At 35.9% G+C, this 19,947-nt stretch overlaps 3 protein-coding genes across 5 annotated transcripts in view; all 3 read right to left on the bottom strand.

The window, feature by feature from the left end:
• Positions 1-1,285: 1,285 nt before the first annotated feature.
• LOC129375190 (oocyte zinc finger protein XlCOF6-like) lies at positions 1,286-5,669 on the bottom strand. 2 transcript variants are annotated; one of them, XM_055054111.1, is made up of 5 exons: positions 5,612-5,669; positions 5,174-5,290; positions 4,582-4,697; positions 2,685-2,828; positions 1,286-2,615 (listed from the first exon to the last, which is right to left on the bottom strand). In XM_055054111.1, the coding sequence occupies exons 2-5, from the start codon at positions 5,265-5,267 to the stop codon at positions 2,040-2,042; spliced, it is 930 nt and encodes a 309-aa protein (XP_054910086.1). In that variant the 5' UTR covers positions 5,268-5,290; positions 5,612-5,669; the 3' UTR covers positions 1,286-2,039. The 2 variants fall into 2 exon arrangements, with proteins under 2 accessions (XP_054910086.1, XP_054910085.1); XM_055054110.1 differs by lacking the exon at positions 5,612-5,669 and having other exon boundaries at positions 5,174-5,605.
• Positions 5,670-7,146: 1,477 nt separating this feature from the next.
• On the bottom strand, positions 7,147-14,302 carry ndufv1 (NADH:ubiquinone oxidoreductase core subunit V1). The gene is made up of 11 exons (XM_055054124.1): positions 14,230-14,302; positions 12,813-12,918; positions 12,645-12,727; positions 12,367-12,537; positions 11,329-11,512; positions 10,167-10,356; positions 9,873-10,085; positions 8,244-8,410; positions 8,087-8,168; positions 7,840-7,985; positions 7,147-7,406 (listed from the first exon to the last, which is right to left on the bottom strand). The coding sequence occupies exons 2-11, from the start codon at positions 12,915-12,917 to the stop codon at positions 7,326-7,328; spliced, it is 1,422 nt and encodes a 473-aa protein (XP_054910099.1). The 5' UTR covers position 12,918; positions 14,230-14,302; the 3' UTR covers positions 7,147-7,325.
• A 799-nt stretch (positions 14,303-15,101) lies between these two features.
• The window catches only part of hcn3 (hyperpolarization activated cyclic nucleotide-gated potassium channel 3), a 37,893-nt gene continuing 33,047 nt past the window's right edge, over positions 15,102-19,947 (bottom strand). For both annotated transcript variants that reach the window (XM_055053678.1, XM_055053679.1), the window contains exons 5-9: positions 19,051-19,212; positions 18,715-18,933; positions 17,906-18,052; positions 17,270-17,510; positions 15,102-16,500 (exon numbers count right to left, since the gene is read on the bottom strand). In XM_055053678.1, coding sequence (XP_054909653.1) covers positions 16,292-16,500; positions 17,270-17,510; positions 17,906-18,052; positions 18,715-18,933; positions 19,051-19,212 — 978 coding nt within the window. In that variant the 3' untranslated portion in view covers positions 15,102-16,291. The remainder of the gene's footprint in view (positions 16,501-17,269; positions 17,511-17,905; positions 18,053-18,714; positions 18,934-19,050; positions 19,213-19,947) is intronic.

Genomic DNA, 19,947 nt, shown 5'->3' with positions numbered 1-19,947 from the left:
GGGATTTTTATTTAGTGAAAGCAAGCAAGGAAGAATATTAGTTTAGCCAAATTATTAACATGCACCTTTAACCAATATGGGAAAGCTTAAATGAAAATGTCATGACTTTTAAGACAACACCTCATAATATTTCTAGGTGCAGCATTTCAAATACCTCAAGATTACAGACATTTATTTGTTCAAACTCTGGATTTGCAAGTATGGAAACCATAGGAATGTCAAGCCACCATGCTATTAATTAAGGTTGGGTCTTTAAGGTTTGAACATGTTAAAGTGCAACATGTGTGAATCAACCTAGAAACAAAAGAACAGACTTTGTAAAGACGCTGGAATGAGTGAAATACGTTCTGTACCAATAAGAGCTCAAATAAGGACCTTCATTGAGAAAGAAGCCATTACGTAATAAAAATAAACAAAACACAAATTTGGTTGTAAATCTACTGGGAAGACAGTAGCGATGACCTGGCGAGCTCATGAAACTAAAATTGGTGTCTTATGCCATACTTAAAGAAAATAAGCCCACAAGCCAAATTGCACCATGCCCATGGTATCATGCCTAGTTTCAAAAAGGAGTGGTGTGCTTCGCTAAATAGTTTGCATCATAAGGAATTAACTGACATTAAGGCAAACACCAATTACTTTGATGCAGAAACAGAAAGACAAAAAAAAAAACACTTGCCAGTGCAGAGTTCTATAAATTGAGCAGTTTTTTTTTTAATATATTTTATTATGGTTATGTTATGAGATACAGTGCCAATGCCACGTTTACACATTTTGCTAAAATCAAGTACTAAACTACAAAGTATTTCCCACAACCCAAAGAAGAATCACTTTGCTATTTCACTATCAATATTAAACTTTTAGGATAAAACAAAGGCAACATGAACAATGATTTTTGTCAGATTGTTACTTTGTAAAAATAAATCCTGATTATTTACACACAGAAGGGCAGGTTTTCAGTGTAGGATATTTTGTTAAACAGGTTTCATACACTTTTCCAACAATAAAATTCAAGCACTTTTCAGGCATTTTCAAGATAAGCTTTCAAACTTTTCCAACTAAACAATACAAATGAATAAAAGACAGTTCCAATTCACTATTATATGGCATCATTTATTACTGTTACGAGTAATGTTTTGTGATAGTATCCTTTATGTAAGGGACAAAATAAATTTAACTCACAAAATTTTGTTTTGAAAAGTCTTTCTCAGACATCTGATTGGTCTGAGAACAAAACACAAATTTAAGAAAATAAATCCCCCAATTTCAAGAATTTTAACACAAACAAAATCAAAAATTTATTTCAATTATTGAGCCATTATGAGTAACAATTATTTATTACATTGAACACATTGGTTTGCCCAAATTAAATGCTGAGACACGACATAAATAATCACTTGACTTTCAGTTAAGGAGTCTTTTCTCTGAAATGTTTATTACAAAATTGCGAATAGAATCTTAAGCACTTTTAAGGGTTTTTAAATTTTTTTTACAGAAACGAAGCACTTTCCGAACCTTGAAAACCCTTCAGGGTTTCCCCCAATGTATTATAAGAATGGTGGGCCACCAGGCTTTGTTTGTGCCCCCACTAGGCTAAGCATTGCTTATGTTTAAGTGTTTTTAAAATGTTTAGATTTTTTAAGATTTTATAGTTGGTGTTCAGATATTAATCTTCCAGTCTTTTAATAACACATCAAGTGATGCTTTCAAATTTATTGTCAAGTTTAAACATTTTTTAAACTCAAAAGCACGATGGGATGCTGGATGAATGACTGTCCTAGAGCCCAACCACCAGGCTTAGCAAGTTTTCAGGGGGAAACCTTCACATAATTGAAATTCAAGCATTTTCAAAGATTTCAAGTACTTGTACAAACCCAGGTTAAAAGGAAAAAATAAATAACATTCCTGAAACAATTGGCAATGTGGTGGATAATTCTGCTTCATAAACTTATTCTAAAATATCATGCTGAAATCCTTCACCAAGCAACATGAATGACCTGATGATGCGACACCAAAGGAGGAAGTTTTCTCCTTCTGTATCATCTCTTTTCAACAGCCTTCTCTGTCTTAATATGGGAGGTTTGATGAGCCTTTAGAGCACTTTCTCTTCCAAAGCTCTTCCCGCAAGTAAGGCAGGAGTAATCAGAGCTCAGAGCTTTCAGAGGACGATGGTGATGCAGGTCTTTTTTGTGAGCTCGCAAGGCTTCAACTGTGGCAAACATCCAATTGCAGTCGTCTTCAGGACAGGGAATTTTACACTCCACAGATGAAGTCGAGTCACGGTATTCTTTTGCAATGTCTTCTTGCTTGACTTTCTTATCAACTTCCGCCTCTTGGGAAGCGGGCGTAGGTTCACAAGCCCGCTTTTTGCCTCGTGACTCCTCAAGATCGCAGTCAGCGGTTTCCTCCTGATGCTGCAGGAGCTCGTCTTCTGTCTGGAAAACAACGCCACATTTACAGCACTGAAACATGTCGATGTCTTCAGTTGCAGCCTCTTTCTCGGGATGCAATGCGATGCGATGTTTGCGGAGTCGAAAAGGAACGGGGAACCTGGCGCCGCAGTCAACGCAAAGGAAACGCCGCTGCCCGCAATCCTTCCGTCTGTGTTGGTTCAGCTGTAAGACAAACAAATGATCAGCACAGCTGGCGAACACGTAAAACATTAGAAGAATCAGCTTTCCAACCTCGGTAAACGTGCTGAATCTGTCCTGACAGAGGGAGCAGGAAAATGGCTTTTCTTCAGTGAAATGTGTGGGTTGGTGCTGGCTGAGCTCTGCGGTTGTGGAGAAAGAGCTGTTGCACTTGTAGCACATGAACAGCGTATTATTCTGCAAAAAGAAAATAATTTGAAAAAATGGAAATCCTTCCTGTTTCAGACTCAAATTTTATCAATACTCCGTCTGTTATTTCTCAAGTTTCACTATTTATTTGTGGCATACATGTGTACTGTGGTCAGGCTTTAATTATAGTACATGAAACTAAAGTATACATGCATGGACAAATGGAGACAGACTGATGCTTAAACATAGGCAACAAATTAATATTAAGCATTAGACACCCAATCCTTTCTGAATTAATGTTCAATAGTTTGCTGTAACAGACTAACACAGCTTGTTTAACCTAAACACTGAGTATTACCGCCTTGTAATACTCTATTACTTTTCCAACCATAGTTTTTCCTTCTACTTAATTTTTTAACATTATGTTTGGATACAGCACTGAACAGCCAGCTTCCTGGGCCTCTTTGTAGAAGATGTCAACAATGGTCTCACTATTGTCAAGAAATAAACCTATGGGCTGTCCTAAAAGTCAGTAGATGACATCACTGCCTAAGTTGCATATTTTACGGGGAGTAGAAGAAGAGAATGTCAAAGTTGGCAAGAAAAAAAAAGTGATTAAAATTACTCTAAATATGTTTATGTAAAATAAATCCTTTACCTGAATTTACACTACATAAATCAGTCTTGCATTTTATCAAAATTAACCAAACAACAGTTATCTGAGGCACAGACATTGGAGGAGGTGAATCAGTGACTGAGGCTGTGAATCAAATGCAATGATTTATTTTAGTGCAAAAAAACAAAACAAAGCAAAAAAAAAAAAAAAAAAACATTAAGCAACGTGGTAAATTTTGAATAATGTTTACAGCTTTTGCGATGCAGAGCAGGGACAGCTGCAGCTTTACCCATCCGTGATTAAATTACAAAGTTACTTTTTTTCTGTTCTTTTGTTGGCAGTTCAAAGAAAAGAGCAGTTTTAGTTTTGAGAAGCTGTATAACTCTGTACTTGTCAACACAATAGGAAAGAGCAAAGTAATCAGAGTACATTACATATTTAGTTCCTTCACCATTCACACCCCTAACAGTAGGCTGGACTTACTCACACACTGCAATCTAAATGCTAAAACACAGAAGAAACTCGCTGCAATTGTTGCTACTTACTTTTTTGAAGCAAAAGTCCCTACTGAAAAATCACTAAATTTAGCGACAAAGTTGCCATTTTTGCAACAGTGAATGTTCTACTAGACAGGTCTCCAGTCCTTACTCGAAATATCTAAACCATTAAGTCATATTTCTGTACAAAAATTTATTTTTTAAATTAGTCTCTTATTTTTGTGACCAAGTTAATTCTGGGGTTTCAATAACTATAAGTCCATTTATCAAAATTTACAGAAACAAATGTTTTAAATAAATCACTTCATGTGTAAAGGATCTATTTAAGATTTTCACCTTTTCAGTTCAATTACTGAAATAAATTAACATATTTGTTTACCTACATACAAATGTAGGTAAAAGTCTGCCTAAATTTTGGACTGCAGAATTATAATGCCTACTCAGGCCTATTTATAAATAAAATAATCCTTACAAGTTTTTTATAACAGTACTATACCAACAATTTAAAAAAAAAATTTTTGCACCTAAATTTCACTGAAGATAATTTGATACTAATGCTAATTTTTAGAATAATTCTTTATTGGGGTAGAAGTTTTGATAAATTATGATATTTTTCAATTTTATTTTATATGGATTAGTTTGCTGAAATATTTTTGAGACATTTTTCACTTTTAAAAATGTCTCAAACCTGCTGCAGATGACGCTTGTACTCGTCCCGATGGTTCCTCTTGATGTGTCTCTCCTTGGATTTGAGGTCTTTGAAAGTTATCAGGCAATGGAAACACTGCAGACTCTCATGGTGATCTGTAGTGCAGACGACAGACTTAAAAAGTAGTTCATGTTTAGTAACGTGTTTATTAAAAGTATTTACCCAGATTAAAATTCTTCCTTTTATCTTTTCTTCATTGGTTTCACAAATAAAGAATGATTAACTCAACTAGTTTGCTCAAATGCATGGTCTGAACTTTCCACAACATACCAAATAATATGTTTCAACCACCTCTTCTAAATTTAAGAATAACTCAATAAATAAAATAAAATATAAACATCAACAGGGTAAACACTGAACTGTGGAGAAGAACCTTAGGTGTCACAGGTCAATACTCATGAACCTTTACAGAGAAATCTCCACATTTTGAATAACAAGATCAATGAAGGTTGCTAATTCAGCCTAAAATGTCCCAACATTATGTGATAATCTAAAAGCTCACAAAGAAGACAGAGAAGACTTGTGACTTTTCACGTTCTCTGTAGTAACAGTACAGTAAATATCAGCTTACAGTAGTCCGGGCCGCCCACCGGGTCAGACTTGGTCTCTGCAGCAGAGGACTTCATTTCATTTCCAACAACCACTTTCTCTATTTTCATTTCCATCTCGACGCTTTCACCACATCCAACTGTAAGACGAGCACAAAATCGTCATTAAAAACAACGTAAATACGAAACATTATTTAAAAGGGACAGATAAACAGGCGATAACTGCGTTATATCTCTAAAATACTGGGGTGTGAACTCTTTAGCATCCATGATTGCGATAAATAGAACACGTCGTAAAATCACGACCACCGTTGCACCACGATGGAGGGCAGCACGAGCTACGCCGTTTGGTTTCAACTTAAACAAATAATTGAATTAAAAAAAACATTTTATATGCCCGTTGTATAATTCATGCGATGATTAAATGATCGATCTTTCACATAAAACAAATCCAAACTTGCTTTAGCGCTAACTGCAGCGTCCACGGAAACGAAGCCGTTGTTTAGTCCCCGTCACGTGACGTAGGAATAGAACATCTCGCGAGATTAGAGTTCGCCACTACAAAGCAAGAGCAGCGCCGTAGATATTATACGGCACTGAAATACAGGAAAAATTATATTGAAGAGTAAAGCTACTACAGCTAATTTTTACTGAAGTAAAAATAAAAAGTAGAAAATTAAAGAAATTAAGAGTGACATAAGTATTTAGTAGAAAGGCTCCTAAAGTACTTAGTAACATTTTAATAAGTAGAAGATAGTAGAAATAATTGATAAAACATCAATTATGTTATATTTTAAAAATTACATTAGACTAAAATATAAAAATATGTGGGAATATTGATCTGTTAAAGCTCAAAATGAAAGTAATTCATATAAATAAAATTACAAAATAGAATCAGGTAAAAGTAAAAATCTCTCAATATAAAACTTAGAAAATTTGACAAAAAACTGCAGGCTTGTGTCTGTATCTGATTATTTCTTTGGTGAAAGCAAACTTGTTCTTCATTTAGCGAAGTTGTTCACAGTGAGAGTAGAAATACTTGACAATAAAATTACTCAAGTAAAAGAGTAAAATTAGTCCTAAAAGTAATTTTTTCCCCCCAAAAAATCTCTCCGGTTTCTTTGTAATTCTCCTCAACATTGACCTTGATGCTAGTTGACTATTGAGAATTAGAAAAGCTGTATTCATACTACACAGATGGAATCGATTTACTAGTTAGATATTTGGAAGCAATTGTTTTCCAGATTTTATTGAAAAGAAGGGGATGAGAAAAGCTGCATGCCACACTTCTCAGATTTCTATTTATGCTCTATGGTGCTCTGTCACACACAATCCTCTTAAATACATTGAAGTTTGTGATTGTTTTTCAACTAAATGTAGAAAACTTACCATCTTATTCTAAAGACACAAACGATCCTGACAAACTGTGTCTCTCACACTGGTAGGTGTATTTGCAGTTTCGAATCTATCTAAATAAATGAGCCATATCTTTCATCGGCTCCTACCTTGTTGAACCAGCTCCTCTTTTAAGTTCTGAATAAAACACTGAAAATCAATTTTGATCCAAAACTGTGTCAAAGGCGAAGACCTAATATCTTTGCTCAAACAGAAAATAACTTAATATTGTGGTTATAATTCCCCACAAACCATCTTTACAGATCCAAAATGTTCTGCTCATATTTTTCAAATTTAAAGATTTTCTTTAAATCAACTCTTTCACAGTTTTTGTATGAACCCAGAATAGATATGCTCCAAATTTAGTTACTATTTCTTTCATAAATCAGACAGTTTTTACTTTAAAACTTCTACTAGTCTTCAGTTTTGTGAATTATTAACATGGGTTGCAATATTTAAAGTATTTTCATGTGGATAAATCTACTCTATAAGACTGAAATAAAGGACATTAACATCTCAGAATCAGTTTTCTTTTCCACATACCAAAATTCTAAAGTAATACAAAAACTCCCCCCAAACAATTCAACACTTAAAATCAATCAATAGTTCAGGTAATAGATCTTTATTGGTATTTTCACCGAATACGACAGAAGTGTGAATTGAAGCTTCCTGATGAGGCAAAAAGACAGTATATCATCTTTAGTTTAAATATTTCTCACAGACATAAGGTTAAGGGCATTTAGAGGCAGAATAAAGAAATCAAAAAGTTGAGAACGAGATTTAAGCCACAGCTTGTTTCTGCTGCTGCTGGTATTCAGCGATTCGGCTTTCCATTACAGGCCTGAAGTGCCGGATTAATCCCTAAAAACACAAAAAAAAGAGACTATTTATGAGCAATATCACTTCAATATACAATATCAAGTCAAAGTGATAAATAACTTCAGAACTGAAGAGATTATGACAGAACATAATGTAGAAAAAAAAAATCAAAAGCATTATTTGTTACTGTGGGAGGGAATTAGTGACATCTAGTGGCACAAATTGTCAATTACAAACAAGGATTGGTCAAATTTCAGGAAAAACCTCTCAGCCCAAAATATCATCTAGCATCCATAACAAGTACAGACACATATGAGTGAATAAAATAAATAAATCACACATTATTTCATACTCTGACTGAGGTAAAACCCAGTTTCCTCAGTCACTGGATTTTGACCAGTCCAGTGGGTTGGAATGCCAAGAACAGGGCATTCCAACCTGTTGGAATGATTTCTCTTCTCTGGTATGTCTTTACCTGTACGGGCCACGCTGCACCGTCACCCAGCGCGCAGATGGTGTGTCCCTCGATCTGCTTGCTGAGCTCCCAGATCATATCGATCTCCGCCGGCCGTGCATCGCCGCGGACAAAACGCCACATCATCTTATTCATCCAGTCCACTCCTGCAGAAATCAACCAGTGGATCCAAAACAAAACATATTATTTTATTGTTTATGAAAATAAATCCTTCCAAAAAAAAAAAAACTTAATCAGAAACATTTACCCTCCCTGCATGGTGTGCACTGGCCACAACTCTCATGTTTATAAAACTCAATCAGTCGGGCGATGGCTCTGATGATGTCAGTCTGCAAAAGCAACACTAATGAACCAATGACCAATGCTACCGGCGTTTGGTCGCTCTGCAGAGGCGACGGACTCACAGATTTGTCCATGACGATTAGAGCGGCCGTGCCAAGGCCGGTCTGGGCTTGAATGAGGCCGTCGAAATCCATCAGCACCTCTTCACAGACGTTCTTGGGGATGAGGGGAGTTGAGGATCCTCCAGGGATTACAGCCAGCAGGTTATCCCAGCCTCCACGAACGCCACCTAACGCACAGATGTTGCTTTCAATTAAGTTAGGGGAAAAAAAATGTAGTCGCTTATGTTAAGCCGTCCTAATCTTTGACATTATGACCCTTGTACTGAAGGAGAACATGGCAGATGGATTTAGGTCATCTCTTTGTGACCTTTCTACTTAATTACACTTCAAAATAAACAGATTTAAAAATGCACATACAGGAAAGACTCCTCCCTGTTTTTTTATACAAAAAATCTCCCAAAACACTTTTTTGGAGTTTTCAGCAGATTGGGGTAGTAACTGGTTACATTTACTCAGTTTACTTGCATAACTTTTAAGGAAAATATGTACTTTTAGGAGTATTTTTACAACTCCGTACTTTTTTACTTTCACTTGATTTATTTTAAGATGAATTATCACTTCTCTTACATAAGTAAAATACTGGTTTGTTTTAACCAAAAATTCACGAGACAAAGACACACACCTGCAGATTTTATTAATGTTTTATATTAAAAATTTAGGAAAACTGTTGTTTTAAAATAATTTTGTTTACATGCATTACTTTCATTCTGGTTCTTAAAATACCAAAATGTCCACACAATTTTAGATTTTGGTCCAATTGATGTAATTTTTAAATGATTAATGTTTTGATCAATTACTCAGTACTTTTTCATTCTTACTTGTGTAATCTCTATTTTTTATTTTTACTTGAGTAAAAATATGTTTTTTTAGCTCTACTTTAACTTGGGTCAAATTTTTGGTTACTCTACCTACCTCTGGTTTTCAATTACGAATGTATGTTCAACAAGAAATAGAAAATATTGATGTTAATCGCCATTTTAAATATGGAGGCTGCAAATAAATGGACTGAATGAAGGAAGAAACAACAGACGAAACAGAAAGAAGAAACAAGAAAGAAAGGAATGATACAAAAAAAGAAGGAAGGAGGAAAAGGCACAGAAAATAAAATAAAGAAAAAACAGGGCAAGTTAAAAGAAAAAAGGAAAGATAACAGCAGTGAAAGGACACATACATTAAAAGAAGGACACAAAAAAGAGCCAATGTCCCAATTTTTAAAATCAAATTTATCAGAATAATCTATGTATTTAACTTCAATGTATTTAAGAGGATTGTGTGTGACAGAGCACCACAGAGCAGAAATAGAAATCTGAGAAGTGTGGCATGCAGTAATAATTTACTAAAATAATCATTGGTTGCAGCTGTACAAAAATGAAGGGAATGACAGAAGAGAGATAGCAACACCTAGGACTGAATGACATCTAGACAGTGTAATTAAAGGAATAAAATCTTAATTTTTTTCCAGAGTCAGACCTTTAACATGCTGAAATCAAATGCTGGATGTATGTATAAAAACATACATGCAGGATGTATGTTCTTATACACACATCCTGCATGCATAAAACATGCAGGAAACACATATGGATGTTTTCACCCAAATGTAAGAATGAAAGCCGCCATGTTGATGCGTACCTGCGTGTCTCTCGATGAGCTCCTTCAGAGGGATGGACATCTCCTCCTCCACAGTGCAGGGGTGGTTCACGTGACCCGAGATGTTGAACAGTTTTGTGCCAGAGTTTCTCTCCCGGCCGAAGCCCAAGAACCACGACCCTCCACGGCGACAGATGGCGGGCGCCACGGACACCGTCTCCACGTTGGCGACGGTCGTCGGGCAACCAAACACACCTTCAACGAGAGGAGAAAACATGCGAGTTGCCAGGAGGAACCCACTGGGATGTACGGATGTTGTTTGCTGCCTGAACTCACCAACATCTGCAGGGAACGGAGGCTTGAGACGCGGCTTCCCCTGCTTCCCCTCCAGGGACTCTATGAGGGCGGTTTCCTCTCCACAGATGTACGCGCCGGCCCCACGCATCACAAACACATCGAAGTCGTAACCAGAGCCGCAGGCGTTCTTTCCAATCAGCCCAGCAGCATACGCCTCGTTGATGGCCACCTGAAAGAGAAAGATGGGTTCATTTTTGATTCACTTGTTGCAAAGATTTTAACGTGTTAAAATTAAAATTGTTTTCTGTTTTTGTATTCACATTTCCAGTGCGCCTGTAAATCTGACGCACAATCCCAACTACAAACAGCAGCGACGAACAACAAAGTGGCTTTTCTTGCCACACTGAAGAGTAATTTTTGAAAATTGACTTTATTTATTGGAAGCAGTTTCACTAGCAGCAAAGCATTGTGACGGAAAGAACTTCCAGTTCATAATTTTCCAATTTTTCAAAATTTCTTTAATTAAAAAATATTGCTTCATTTGTCAATACATAGTTTTCAATAAAAATGTATTTAATAAATTTTTTTAATCAAGTCCCACAACTAAAAAAACAGTTTATTTCTGAAATTTGGTAGAAACAGGGAAAATTAGTTTAAAAGACGACAGCCATTTGTGAAGAATCACTTCCATACAGCTCTGGAAAAAACTAAGAAACCACTAAACATGATTTTACGCTTAATAGGTAATACTTGAGTAAAATGAACATTATTCTTTCAATCTAAGAGCTTCTGACAACGTGTCTCTGAAAGTCCAAGCAAATATTTAGTATTTATTTGCAGAAAATGAGAAATGACCTAATGATGTAGTGCCTTCAGACCTCAAGTAATGCAAAGATAACAAGTTTATTTAAGTTACAAACAACAATACTTATGTTTTAACTCAGGAAGAGCTCAGAAATCAATATTTCGGCTTTCAATGGGGTTCAATGCAGTAGTTAATTTTTTCCTTAGCTGTATTTGTTGAGTTATGTCAATACTGAAATGTTTATATGTCCTTTTGCCACTTTCCTTTTGAAAATTTGACCATTTATTATTTAGAAAGTTACCAATAGTTTTATACATATTTTTAAATTAATGCTTTCTACATTACACAACAGTTGTGTAATAAACTCTGTCACACCATCAGTGTGCACGCATTCACCTGCAGGTTGGACGACTCGTTGTAAAACTCTCCTCTGATGTAGATGTAAGCAGCACGAGCCCCCATGGCCCGGCCCGCGATCAGGCAGCCCTCCACCAGCTTGTGCGGGTCGTTCCTCATGATCTCTCTGTCCTTGCAGGTTCCAGGCTCTCCCTCGTCCGCATTCACCACCAGATACTTTGGCCTAAAACACAGACACAAAACTGGGTCAAGTTATGAAGGAAAAACAGCAACAATTATGGAGATCAAACTGAACTCAACATGACTGTGAGCAGAAGAACCAAACTATCCAGAGGAGAAGTTAATAGATTAACTAACTGATAGACATTTATGAAATTCTTTGTTTTCATTTCAGCTATTGAGGAAATCAATGATTGATTCAATACTAAATACAAGGGAACATTTTAAAAAAATATTTCTCTCTGTATTTGAGGAAAGAAAACTGAACCTAACTAACATTTAGACAATGGAACTGTGAATAAAGTCTTGATCATGATTGAAACAAGTAAGCAGACAAATTATGATTTAATTGATTATGAAAATTATCAACAAATTTTGTAATCAATTAATCTCATGTTACCCAAAAAAGGCAATTTTACTGAAAGAACAGCACAGTATGAACAGTAATTAAGCCAAAACTGTACAAAAATATATACCGTACATTTCGCATTAAAGAGAAAAAAGAACATGTAAGCATGTTCTACCCAAAACTGCTTAAGTGGCATTGTTTTCGCTTCACCTGGTTCAACTGCCATAAAAAAATAATAAAAAACTCCATTTACTATCTAGTTGTTAATCAGTTAATCCAAAAAAAGAATCACTGTACCTACTTTAATTAAAGCAAAACTAAAAAAGGAAACAAATATTTATCTGTCATGTATTTTTTTTCTTCTTCCACTTCTATTAAAACCCAAAGCCAATCTGGAAATTACCGATATAATAATTAGTTTCTTGACTCCATTTCTATATTATTGAAGGTTTTAAAACAAAATATAATGAGGAGATCAGAGGCAAATCTGCCAGGGTCTCTGCACTGACCGGCCGTCGCTGGGTTTGTTCATGAAACTCCACTTCATGCCAGTAGGGAACCCGGCTCCGCCTCTCCCCCGCAGACCAGAAACCTTGATCTCATTGAGAATCCAGTCGACCCCCTTCAAAAGGATCTCCTTGGTTTTGTACCAGTCGCCACGTTTCAGTGCCCCGTTTAGCCTACCGGGAAGCAAAAAGCAGGTAAATATTGAAAATTATTCCTTTTTTAAAATCATTTTAATTGCCCGAGTGCACTGATACTCTGTATTAAGCAAAAGTCATGTTACCTCCAGTCATGACGGCCATAAAGATTTGTGAAAATTCTATCGTCGTCTGCCAGAGGGCCAAATGTAGTTTTCTTTGGAGCACTCTGGTTAAATAAAAACATATTTTTTTTGTGTATGCTTCTTGAAAGTTAAACTATTTAGCGATTCTATTAAAAACAGACAATGTACCTGCGCAGTGCTGTTGAATCGACAGAGAGTGGTCACGCCTCCTTGGCTGATTGCGGCCGGAGCGCGGGCCACGGCACCCACCAGCGAACGAGACAAAGACAGCATCCTTCCAGCAGAAAACACAAAGAGAACCAGCTTTAAAACTTCAGCATCAGAGCTCTCAAGTTATTTTAATTCAAGAAGACAGAAATAATAATAATAAAAAAAATTCATCTGAAAATGAAAAAAATAAGTTATTGGACAAATATTTTTCATAACACACAGCTCTTCTTGTCAAAAATGTCTGCTAGAACAGAAACATGTGAAGATTGAAGTGTACTTCACGTGACAAGTGAAAATACGGTGTTAAAATAAAACATCCAACAAATTTATGAGATATATGTAGTTATTACACATTTAGGATCCAATAATTGCCCCATGTTGTTTGTACACAAACCATTACTGAATGTAAACAAACTTATCTTGCAGAACCTCCTGGACAAACTGCAAAGGTTGCAAATCTACAAAATGTAAAACTATGTTGAAATCTTTTAAATTGGTCTTTGTCAGTAGTTCTCCAGACTGTCTGAATGTCTTTCTAAGTTTCTTTTTTGGCTTCAATTGCTTTACCACTCTCTTTATATGCAACCTATGTGGTTGACCTAATCAAAATATTGGGAAAAATTTACGAAAAATTGGCTAATATACCACAAAAGAAGCAAGCTGTGTTGCTTTTGCATCATTGATCAAACCTGTGATGCTTTTAGTGTATTTAAGTATGCTGTACAGGTGTAGAGTTGTCAAATATATTTGTAATTCAGTACATTTATGACCGTTTCTTTCAAAAAAAAAAGAAAGGTTTTAAGTCAATTGAGAGCTGTTTTTCTGTACTGGATCAATGTTTTTATTTTTGAAACAAAAAATTAAAACTGAAAAATTATTTTGAACCCGGGAAAATAAAATTATAAGTAAAATATATATTCTATTTAGCTCAGATACTTGTTTTATTAAATTAAATAGAAGCATATTGTGTCGTAATTAGAATCTCAAAGTAACATCCACAAAAATAAGACACTTATTGGTGGTTACATCACGTTAACCTTTACATCCAAAACAACAACTTAAATGGGAAGAGAAGTTGTGATCAAAGTTGTGTTACAATTAAAATGACATAATTATAAATATATTTATTAAATAAAGCAAGGTATTGATAAACAGGGATTGTGTTGGTCAAACTGACCTCAGTGCTACATGCTAACTTTAGTTAGCTTAGCGGTTAACCTTGCAGTGGAATTAAAGCAACGGATCCACGGAGCTACATGCTAATTTCACACACGTCAGTGCTAACTGGTTAATTCACCGTTTAGCTATCAGAGGCAGATATCTAATCTGCTGCAAGGGTCAACAATAACCAACAAAAACAATCCGCCGGACTTACCTCCTGTCTAAGTTAGAGGTTTACGAAACACAGCTCGACAGGAAGCAGAGCGGGTGACCCGGATGTAGTTAATAAGACAAAACAAAAATTTCGCAACTGACCCTACAGAGCTAACGTTACAAAACAAAATGTTTGGTAATGTTATTTAATAGTGCGTGGAATATATTTTAACTCAAGAATGATTTTTTTTTTTATTTAGTGAATATTGTGTTGTATGTGAATTGAAATAGGCTGTGACTCTATTACATTTACTCAGTCACATTTAGTTGAAAAAAAAAATACTGCAGAGTATTTTTTACTTTTACTTAAGTAATATTGTCACCAATACTGCTACTCTTGCTTAAATAATATTTCTGGATATTTTTAGTTACTTCACTACATGAAGAATAAACATGTTTTTACCAAAATGCACAGACACATCTAAAGTTTACGTTAACCTGAGACTTTTTGTCTGTACACAAGCTTTATCCTACTAATTTTCTGTGCCTGTTGTACCATTTGGAGGTGAAGTAAATATTGGTTTTATGCAGTTTAACAATGAGAAATTTGATCAAAAAAAGTATTTTTTATTCTTAAATTTGTATTTATGTTCTTTCCTTTCATAGTATTTAAAATGTCGGAATTTGCTCATAAGTTTACAGTTTTCTAATGACATTTTTAAATGTGAAATAAAACAAGACAATTTGTTACTCAAAATTGTAAGCATATTTTCTCTTCATACAGTGTTTTACTCTTACTTTAATAATTTAATACATAACCAAAGTCACTCCCAGGAAAAAGTCCCCCAAAAGACATTGTAATATAAAAATGACCAAACTTACAGGAAAATAAATATCTATAAGATATCAGTGCCATCAGATCTCTGACATGGCACTGACTTATTAGCCATTATTTAGAAAAACATCTGCATCTGTTATGTACACCAATATTTTTCTTCTGCTTACACTCTTTGCATAACACGCAAAGGTTTCAGATGGACATAAATATAAATATAGAGAGTGTTTTGGAAATGTAAATAAATGCTTCTTTAAATTTAAAAAATCAATGCAATGTGCACAAATATAAGCTAATGTTCTTTGTCGTTCTGTGTCAGCTGCTTTGGAAAACTAATTATTATGTCTCGGGGTCAGAAATATATTTACTCTGCATAATCAGTGCAAGGAAAATATAAACAAATATAAAACCCAGTCAGAGGAGGTCTAATTACAGCTCTGCAAACATGCAAAGCAATTTATCCCTCAAATTTTATTTCATTTTATACCATTTAAAATATTACCACCACTCTACTAAAGACCTGTTTTGACCAAAACACTTTACAAACAAACCTTATTAGCAGGATCTTAAGCATGTAAAACAAGAGGCAGTTGATGAAAAAATGCAAACAAACTCAGTTTTACCTTTTCTCTGCCTGCCTTTGCCTCTCTTCCTGGTGAAAAGTGCTTGACAAGAATCATATATCAGCAGAATTTAAGTGATTCAATCTGGAAGTCTAATAACATACCAAGAGTTTTATTCATTTATTTATTTTTTGTGCATCCAATCATTTAAAATTCATTATTTTTTGAAACCCATTGTAACTATAAATCCTGACAATGACAAATGAGAAAAATAGGGAGATGTAAAAGTTCACCACCACCTGCAGCTGCGATCACAGTTGAATTATTACATCACTGGAGCTTATCGCCCATCGGTATTAACCTCCATGTGACACAACATACAGATCTTAGGGATCATTTGAATCAGAAAGCTTTATGATGCACCACCATCTGGTGCTCCCATCCCAGAACTGGGCAAACAGAAATCCAGTCCTTGAGGTCCAGTGGATTTTTTGGATGTATTTCTGTGTGAACATCTGAATTATTTGGCTTATAGTCTATAACTTGTTTTAAAAAAAGAACATATGGATCTATTCAGAAAAAAGAGAAAAAGCAATGACAAAGGTTTATCCAGTTTGTGTACATCAATAAAATCCAAGTAGACATTATTTTACATTTATTTTCTTGAGATCTGTTAAAAAGTGCTTTGTCTGTCTGTCTGGAGTCTCTTTCTCTTTCTTCTTATTTCACTCGGACTCAGTTGTTGGAGGTTGATAACTGGATCTACGTGAAACTCGATCCAGTCGCTCCACAGCCACGCTCTCAAACGCCCGCCTCATCAGAGGATGTTCCTCCAGGACTTCGTTGAAGTCGTCCACGCTCAGCGAATAAAGACGACAGTAGGTGTCGGCCCTCACGCTGGCCGTCCGTCGGCCCTGAGTTAGTAGGCAGATCTCTGAACCAAGAAAAATAATCGGTTTAGACATGAAGGTAGAAGAAAAACTCGACACATGCTGAAAAAAACAACAAAATCTATCTAATTCTTCTATTTTTGGTCTAGTTTCTAGTCCAAATATTTTAGTGCACTTGAAGTAACTTTTCAACAAAATATTGGAGCTAATTTTAAGTCCACAATTTCTTAATATTGACTTAAAAATGTACAAGTTCCACAAGTTGATTATATTCCTTATAGTATTGGAAAAATGTCTTGTGATAAATGAAACTATATGCAAATGGATCTAGTACTTGTTTTTTATATTAAGAAATAATATACTTAAAATAAGCTGCTATATCTTGCAGAAATGCTATTTGTAAGTTAGTTTTGACTTATTTAAAGTGAATTTTTCTTGTTTGCTCTAGAAATTCCTGGTAAAATTTAGGTGTTTTTTTCACAGTGCGCGATAAAAAAACCTACACTGCAAAACTTATTTATAGTATAATTCTAATCAAGCAACTCACATATTATTGTTCACTGCTTTTGCAGAGTGTGATATTTCATAAATTTTAGTTTTTCTTCTAAATGACATCAAGCCAATGACAAACAATTACATTTCCCATTAGTAATTCAGAAGAAATAGTAAAGAATAGTTGGAAAATGTAGTAAAATTCCAACAAGTTTTCGGTGGTTGATTTTATAGAAGAAAGGCCGTAACAATCTAAATAATGCAGACTCTCATAGATTTGATAAGTAGCTGAATAGAGTTTTAATACTCCACTGTATTTACCTCCAAAGTAGGCTCCATCACTGAGTATTATCTCTTTACTGCCACGCGGGATAATCGTGACGGTGCCATGCTGGATGAAATACATTTTCCGACCCAGCGTTCCCTCTCGTATCACAAAGTCTCCTGGCTGAAAAACTTCAAAGCGCAGCTTGGTCAGGATCACGGTGACAAAGTGAGGGTCGGTGTTGGCAAAGAGCGGCATGTTGGCGACAAGTCCACGGCAGTTATAGCTGACAATCTCCTGCAAGACAGAGACAAAATGGACACAAATAAATTGAGTAGAAAACACGTTTTTAGTTTTCTGCTGTGCATGTTGAAGACTGTTGATAAATGTATGACTATTAACTCATTTGAGGTCAAACTCCAAACTCCAGTCTTCAAAGGTCGTTCATCTGCAACTTTAAGATTTGATTCTGGCTCAACACACCTGAATGAAACAGCTACTTGGGTGGGTTTTATATGAAGTGTTGCATAAACATTGTGGCAATGATACAATAATTATGGCACTTAAACTCATGGCACTTCATGCAGACACTCTGTCTGCACCTTACATTCTAACAATCATCTACTCTCATCAATAACTCTTGGAATTAAAAGAAAGAACAATCAAAGTCACACGTCTGAAGAATAACCCACCTCCTTCAGTGGGTCGCTGAGTTCTCCCAGGATGCTGTCTTCATCAAACATCTTGCCCTGGAATCGGTGCTCGTAGTAATCATGAATCCTCTGCCGCACATCGGCTGGCAGTTTATGAAACGACATATACTGCTCCACTTGCTTGTACTGCAAAATCACATAAAATACATACATGAAGGTGGAGTACCTTCATGAGGATGCAGTGAAAGTTCTGTGGGGGTTTATGTCAGGTGTTTTAAGTCCTGTTTTCTCCCATGTGTTTGCTGAATTACAACACTGTAATTAAAATTATTCCATTTGTTTTGTGTGTGGTGTTTTTTTTTTTTTTGTCTCCCATTCTAAGTGGATTACAAACTCATTTGTGATCACTGTCTGCTGTCAGTAGAGGTGCTGCCGTTTGTCATCATCTGCTCGGTTTTATCATGGGAAAATCCCCAGTAAAAGGTCAGAGTGAAAATCCATTAGATAGTAAACATGTTATATGTAGCGCTGTCTCTCTGAGCAAAGTTTGAAGACGCAAGCAAGCCTCTGATTTGAAACATGACTGTGATATTAAAACTCAAAGCCAGAGGCACATTAGCGTCCATGTGTCGCTCCTGGAACATATTATCCACTGAACATTTGAGTGTGTAGCCAAAAGGTTTTAGTCTTACACCTTTACAAGAGACCTATTATGCTAAATTTATATTTTAGACGTTTTTGTACTTTCTTTAACTGTACATAATTTAAAAAATTATAAAAATGTTTTGTACAGCCCATAGGCCCACCCTAACCTGTTCCAGAACACATAATAGGTCAGAGATAATTACCTTCTCCTGATACTGGCGATGGGATGCATCCAAAGATTGGACCAGGGTGGTTGCGTGACCCAGGAACATGGCATAGCAGGTGGCTCCAACAACCATGCTGATCATGGTGAGCCAAACATCGGTCATGCCCTCTGGAGGGTGAGCGCCATATCCTATACATAACATGTGACTCATGGCCATAAACAGGGCGTAGGAGTACTGGATATGCCAGGTGGCGTTCTGAGGAGAAGAAGATTTCATTTAGCTGTAATTGTAGGCCTATTTATGTTGTAAATATTCAATTATTGATTTTTTTTTTCTTTTGAGGTTAGACGTTTAGGCAGAACCTGGACTCACCGCCATGTTGTTTTTAGATACCCAACAGTCTGGAGGAAAGTCTTGCAGCATAGGAACCATGAAGGTCAGACAGCCATCCCAGTGGCACAGCAGCAGCATCATACCAATCAAGTTGACTATACGCACCACAGCGCTGGCCAAGTCATAAGTCATGTGGAAAATCTGTCACAGGAGAAGTTAAATAAATTCAAGTTCAGTTTATTTAAAGCATCCAAGATATCCAAGTGGTATTATAGAACACTTTTCAAAAACAAGACAGATATAAATCACAAAGTATAAATGTGAGTTAAAAGAGAGAAATAACATTGACAGATCAGAACACAAAGTGTATTCAGAGAATAATAACAAAACAGCTTATTCCTTGAAAGACACCAGGAAATGGAATCAATTTGAAAACTGGAGGCAAAATTGCCTGTCTCACAAAGTTAGACAACTTTTACACAGTTTTGTCACTAAACACTCAAGTTCCTTGTTGGTACAACAGGACAGAGAAGTACTGTATGATGAGAGAAACTTAGTTGTATGCTGGAACGTGCCAACTCCAGGCAGAAACCACACTTTCCTCTTACTGGAAACATGATTGTGAGGCGTGACTAAGTATACAGCAAAGACCGACATAGGTGAGAGCAGAAACACCCAAATGGGTCACGAATGCACGGAGCATCTATTTTCTTCTCATTGTAACTAACACAATTTGAACCATCCACATCTTGGTGTCATTAAGATACAATAGGAAGGGCTCAGAGGAAGGCGGGTTAGTTCACAACATGTAAATCTCACAGTCATCAGGGTCGTGATGGGAGACTATTTCATGTTTCCTCAAAATAAACTCAAACAGAGGAAGGTTCAGGCGAATGAAAAGAAGTCCAAAGATTGATCCTTGAGGTACACCAGAAA

Source organism: Poeciliopsis prolifica, unplaced genomic scaffold, assembly GCF_027474105.1.
Source record: "Poeciliopsis prolifica strain line A6 unplaced genomic scaffold, Auburn_PproV2 SCAFFOLD038, whole genome shotgun sequence".
NCBI lineage: Eukaryota > Metazoa > Chordata > Actinopteri > Cyprinodontiformes > Poeciliidae > Poeciliopsis > Poeciliopsis prolifica.
Note: the sequence above shows the minus strand (reverse complement) of the source record. Positions and strands in the feature narration are given on the sequence as shown.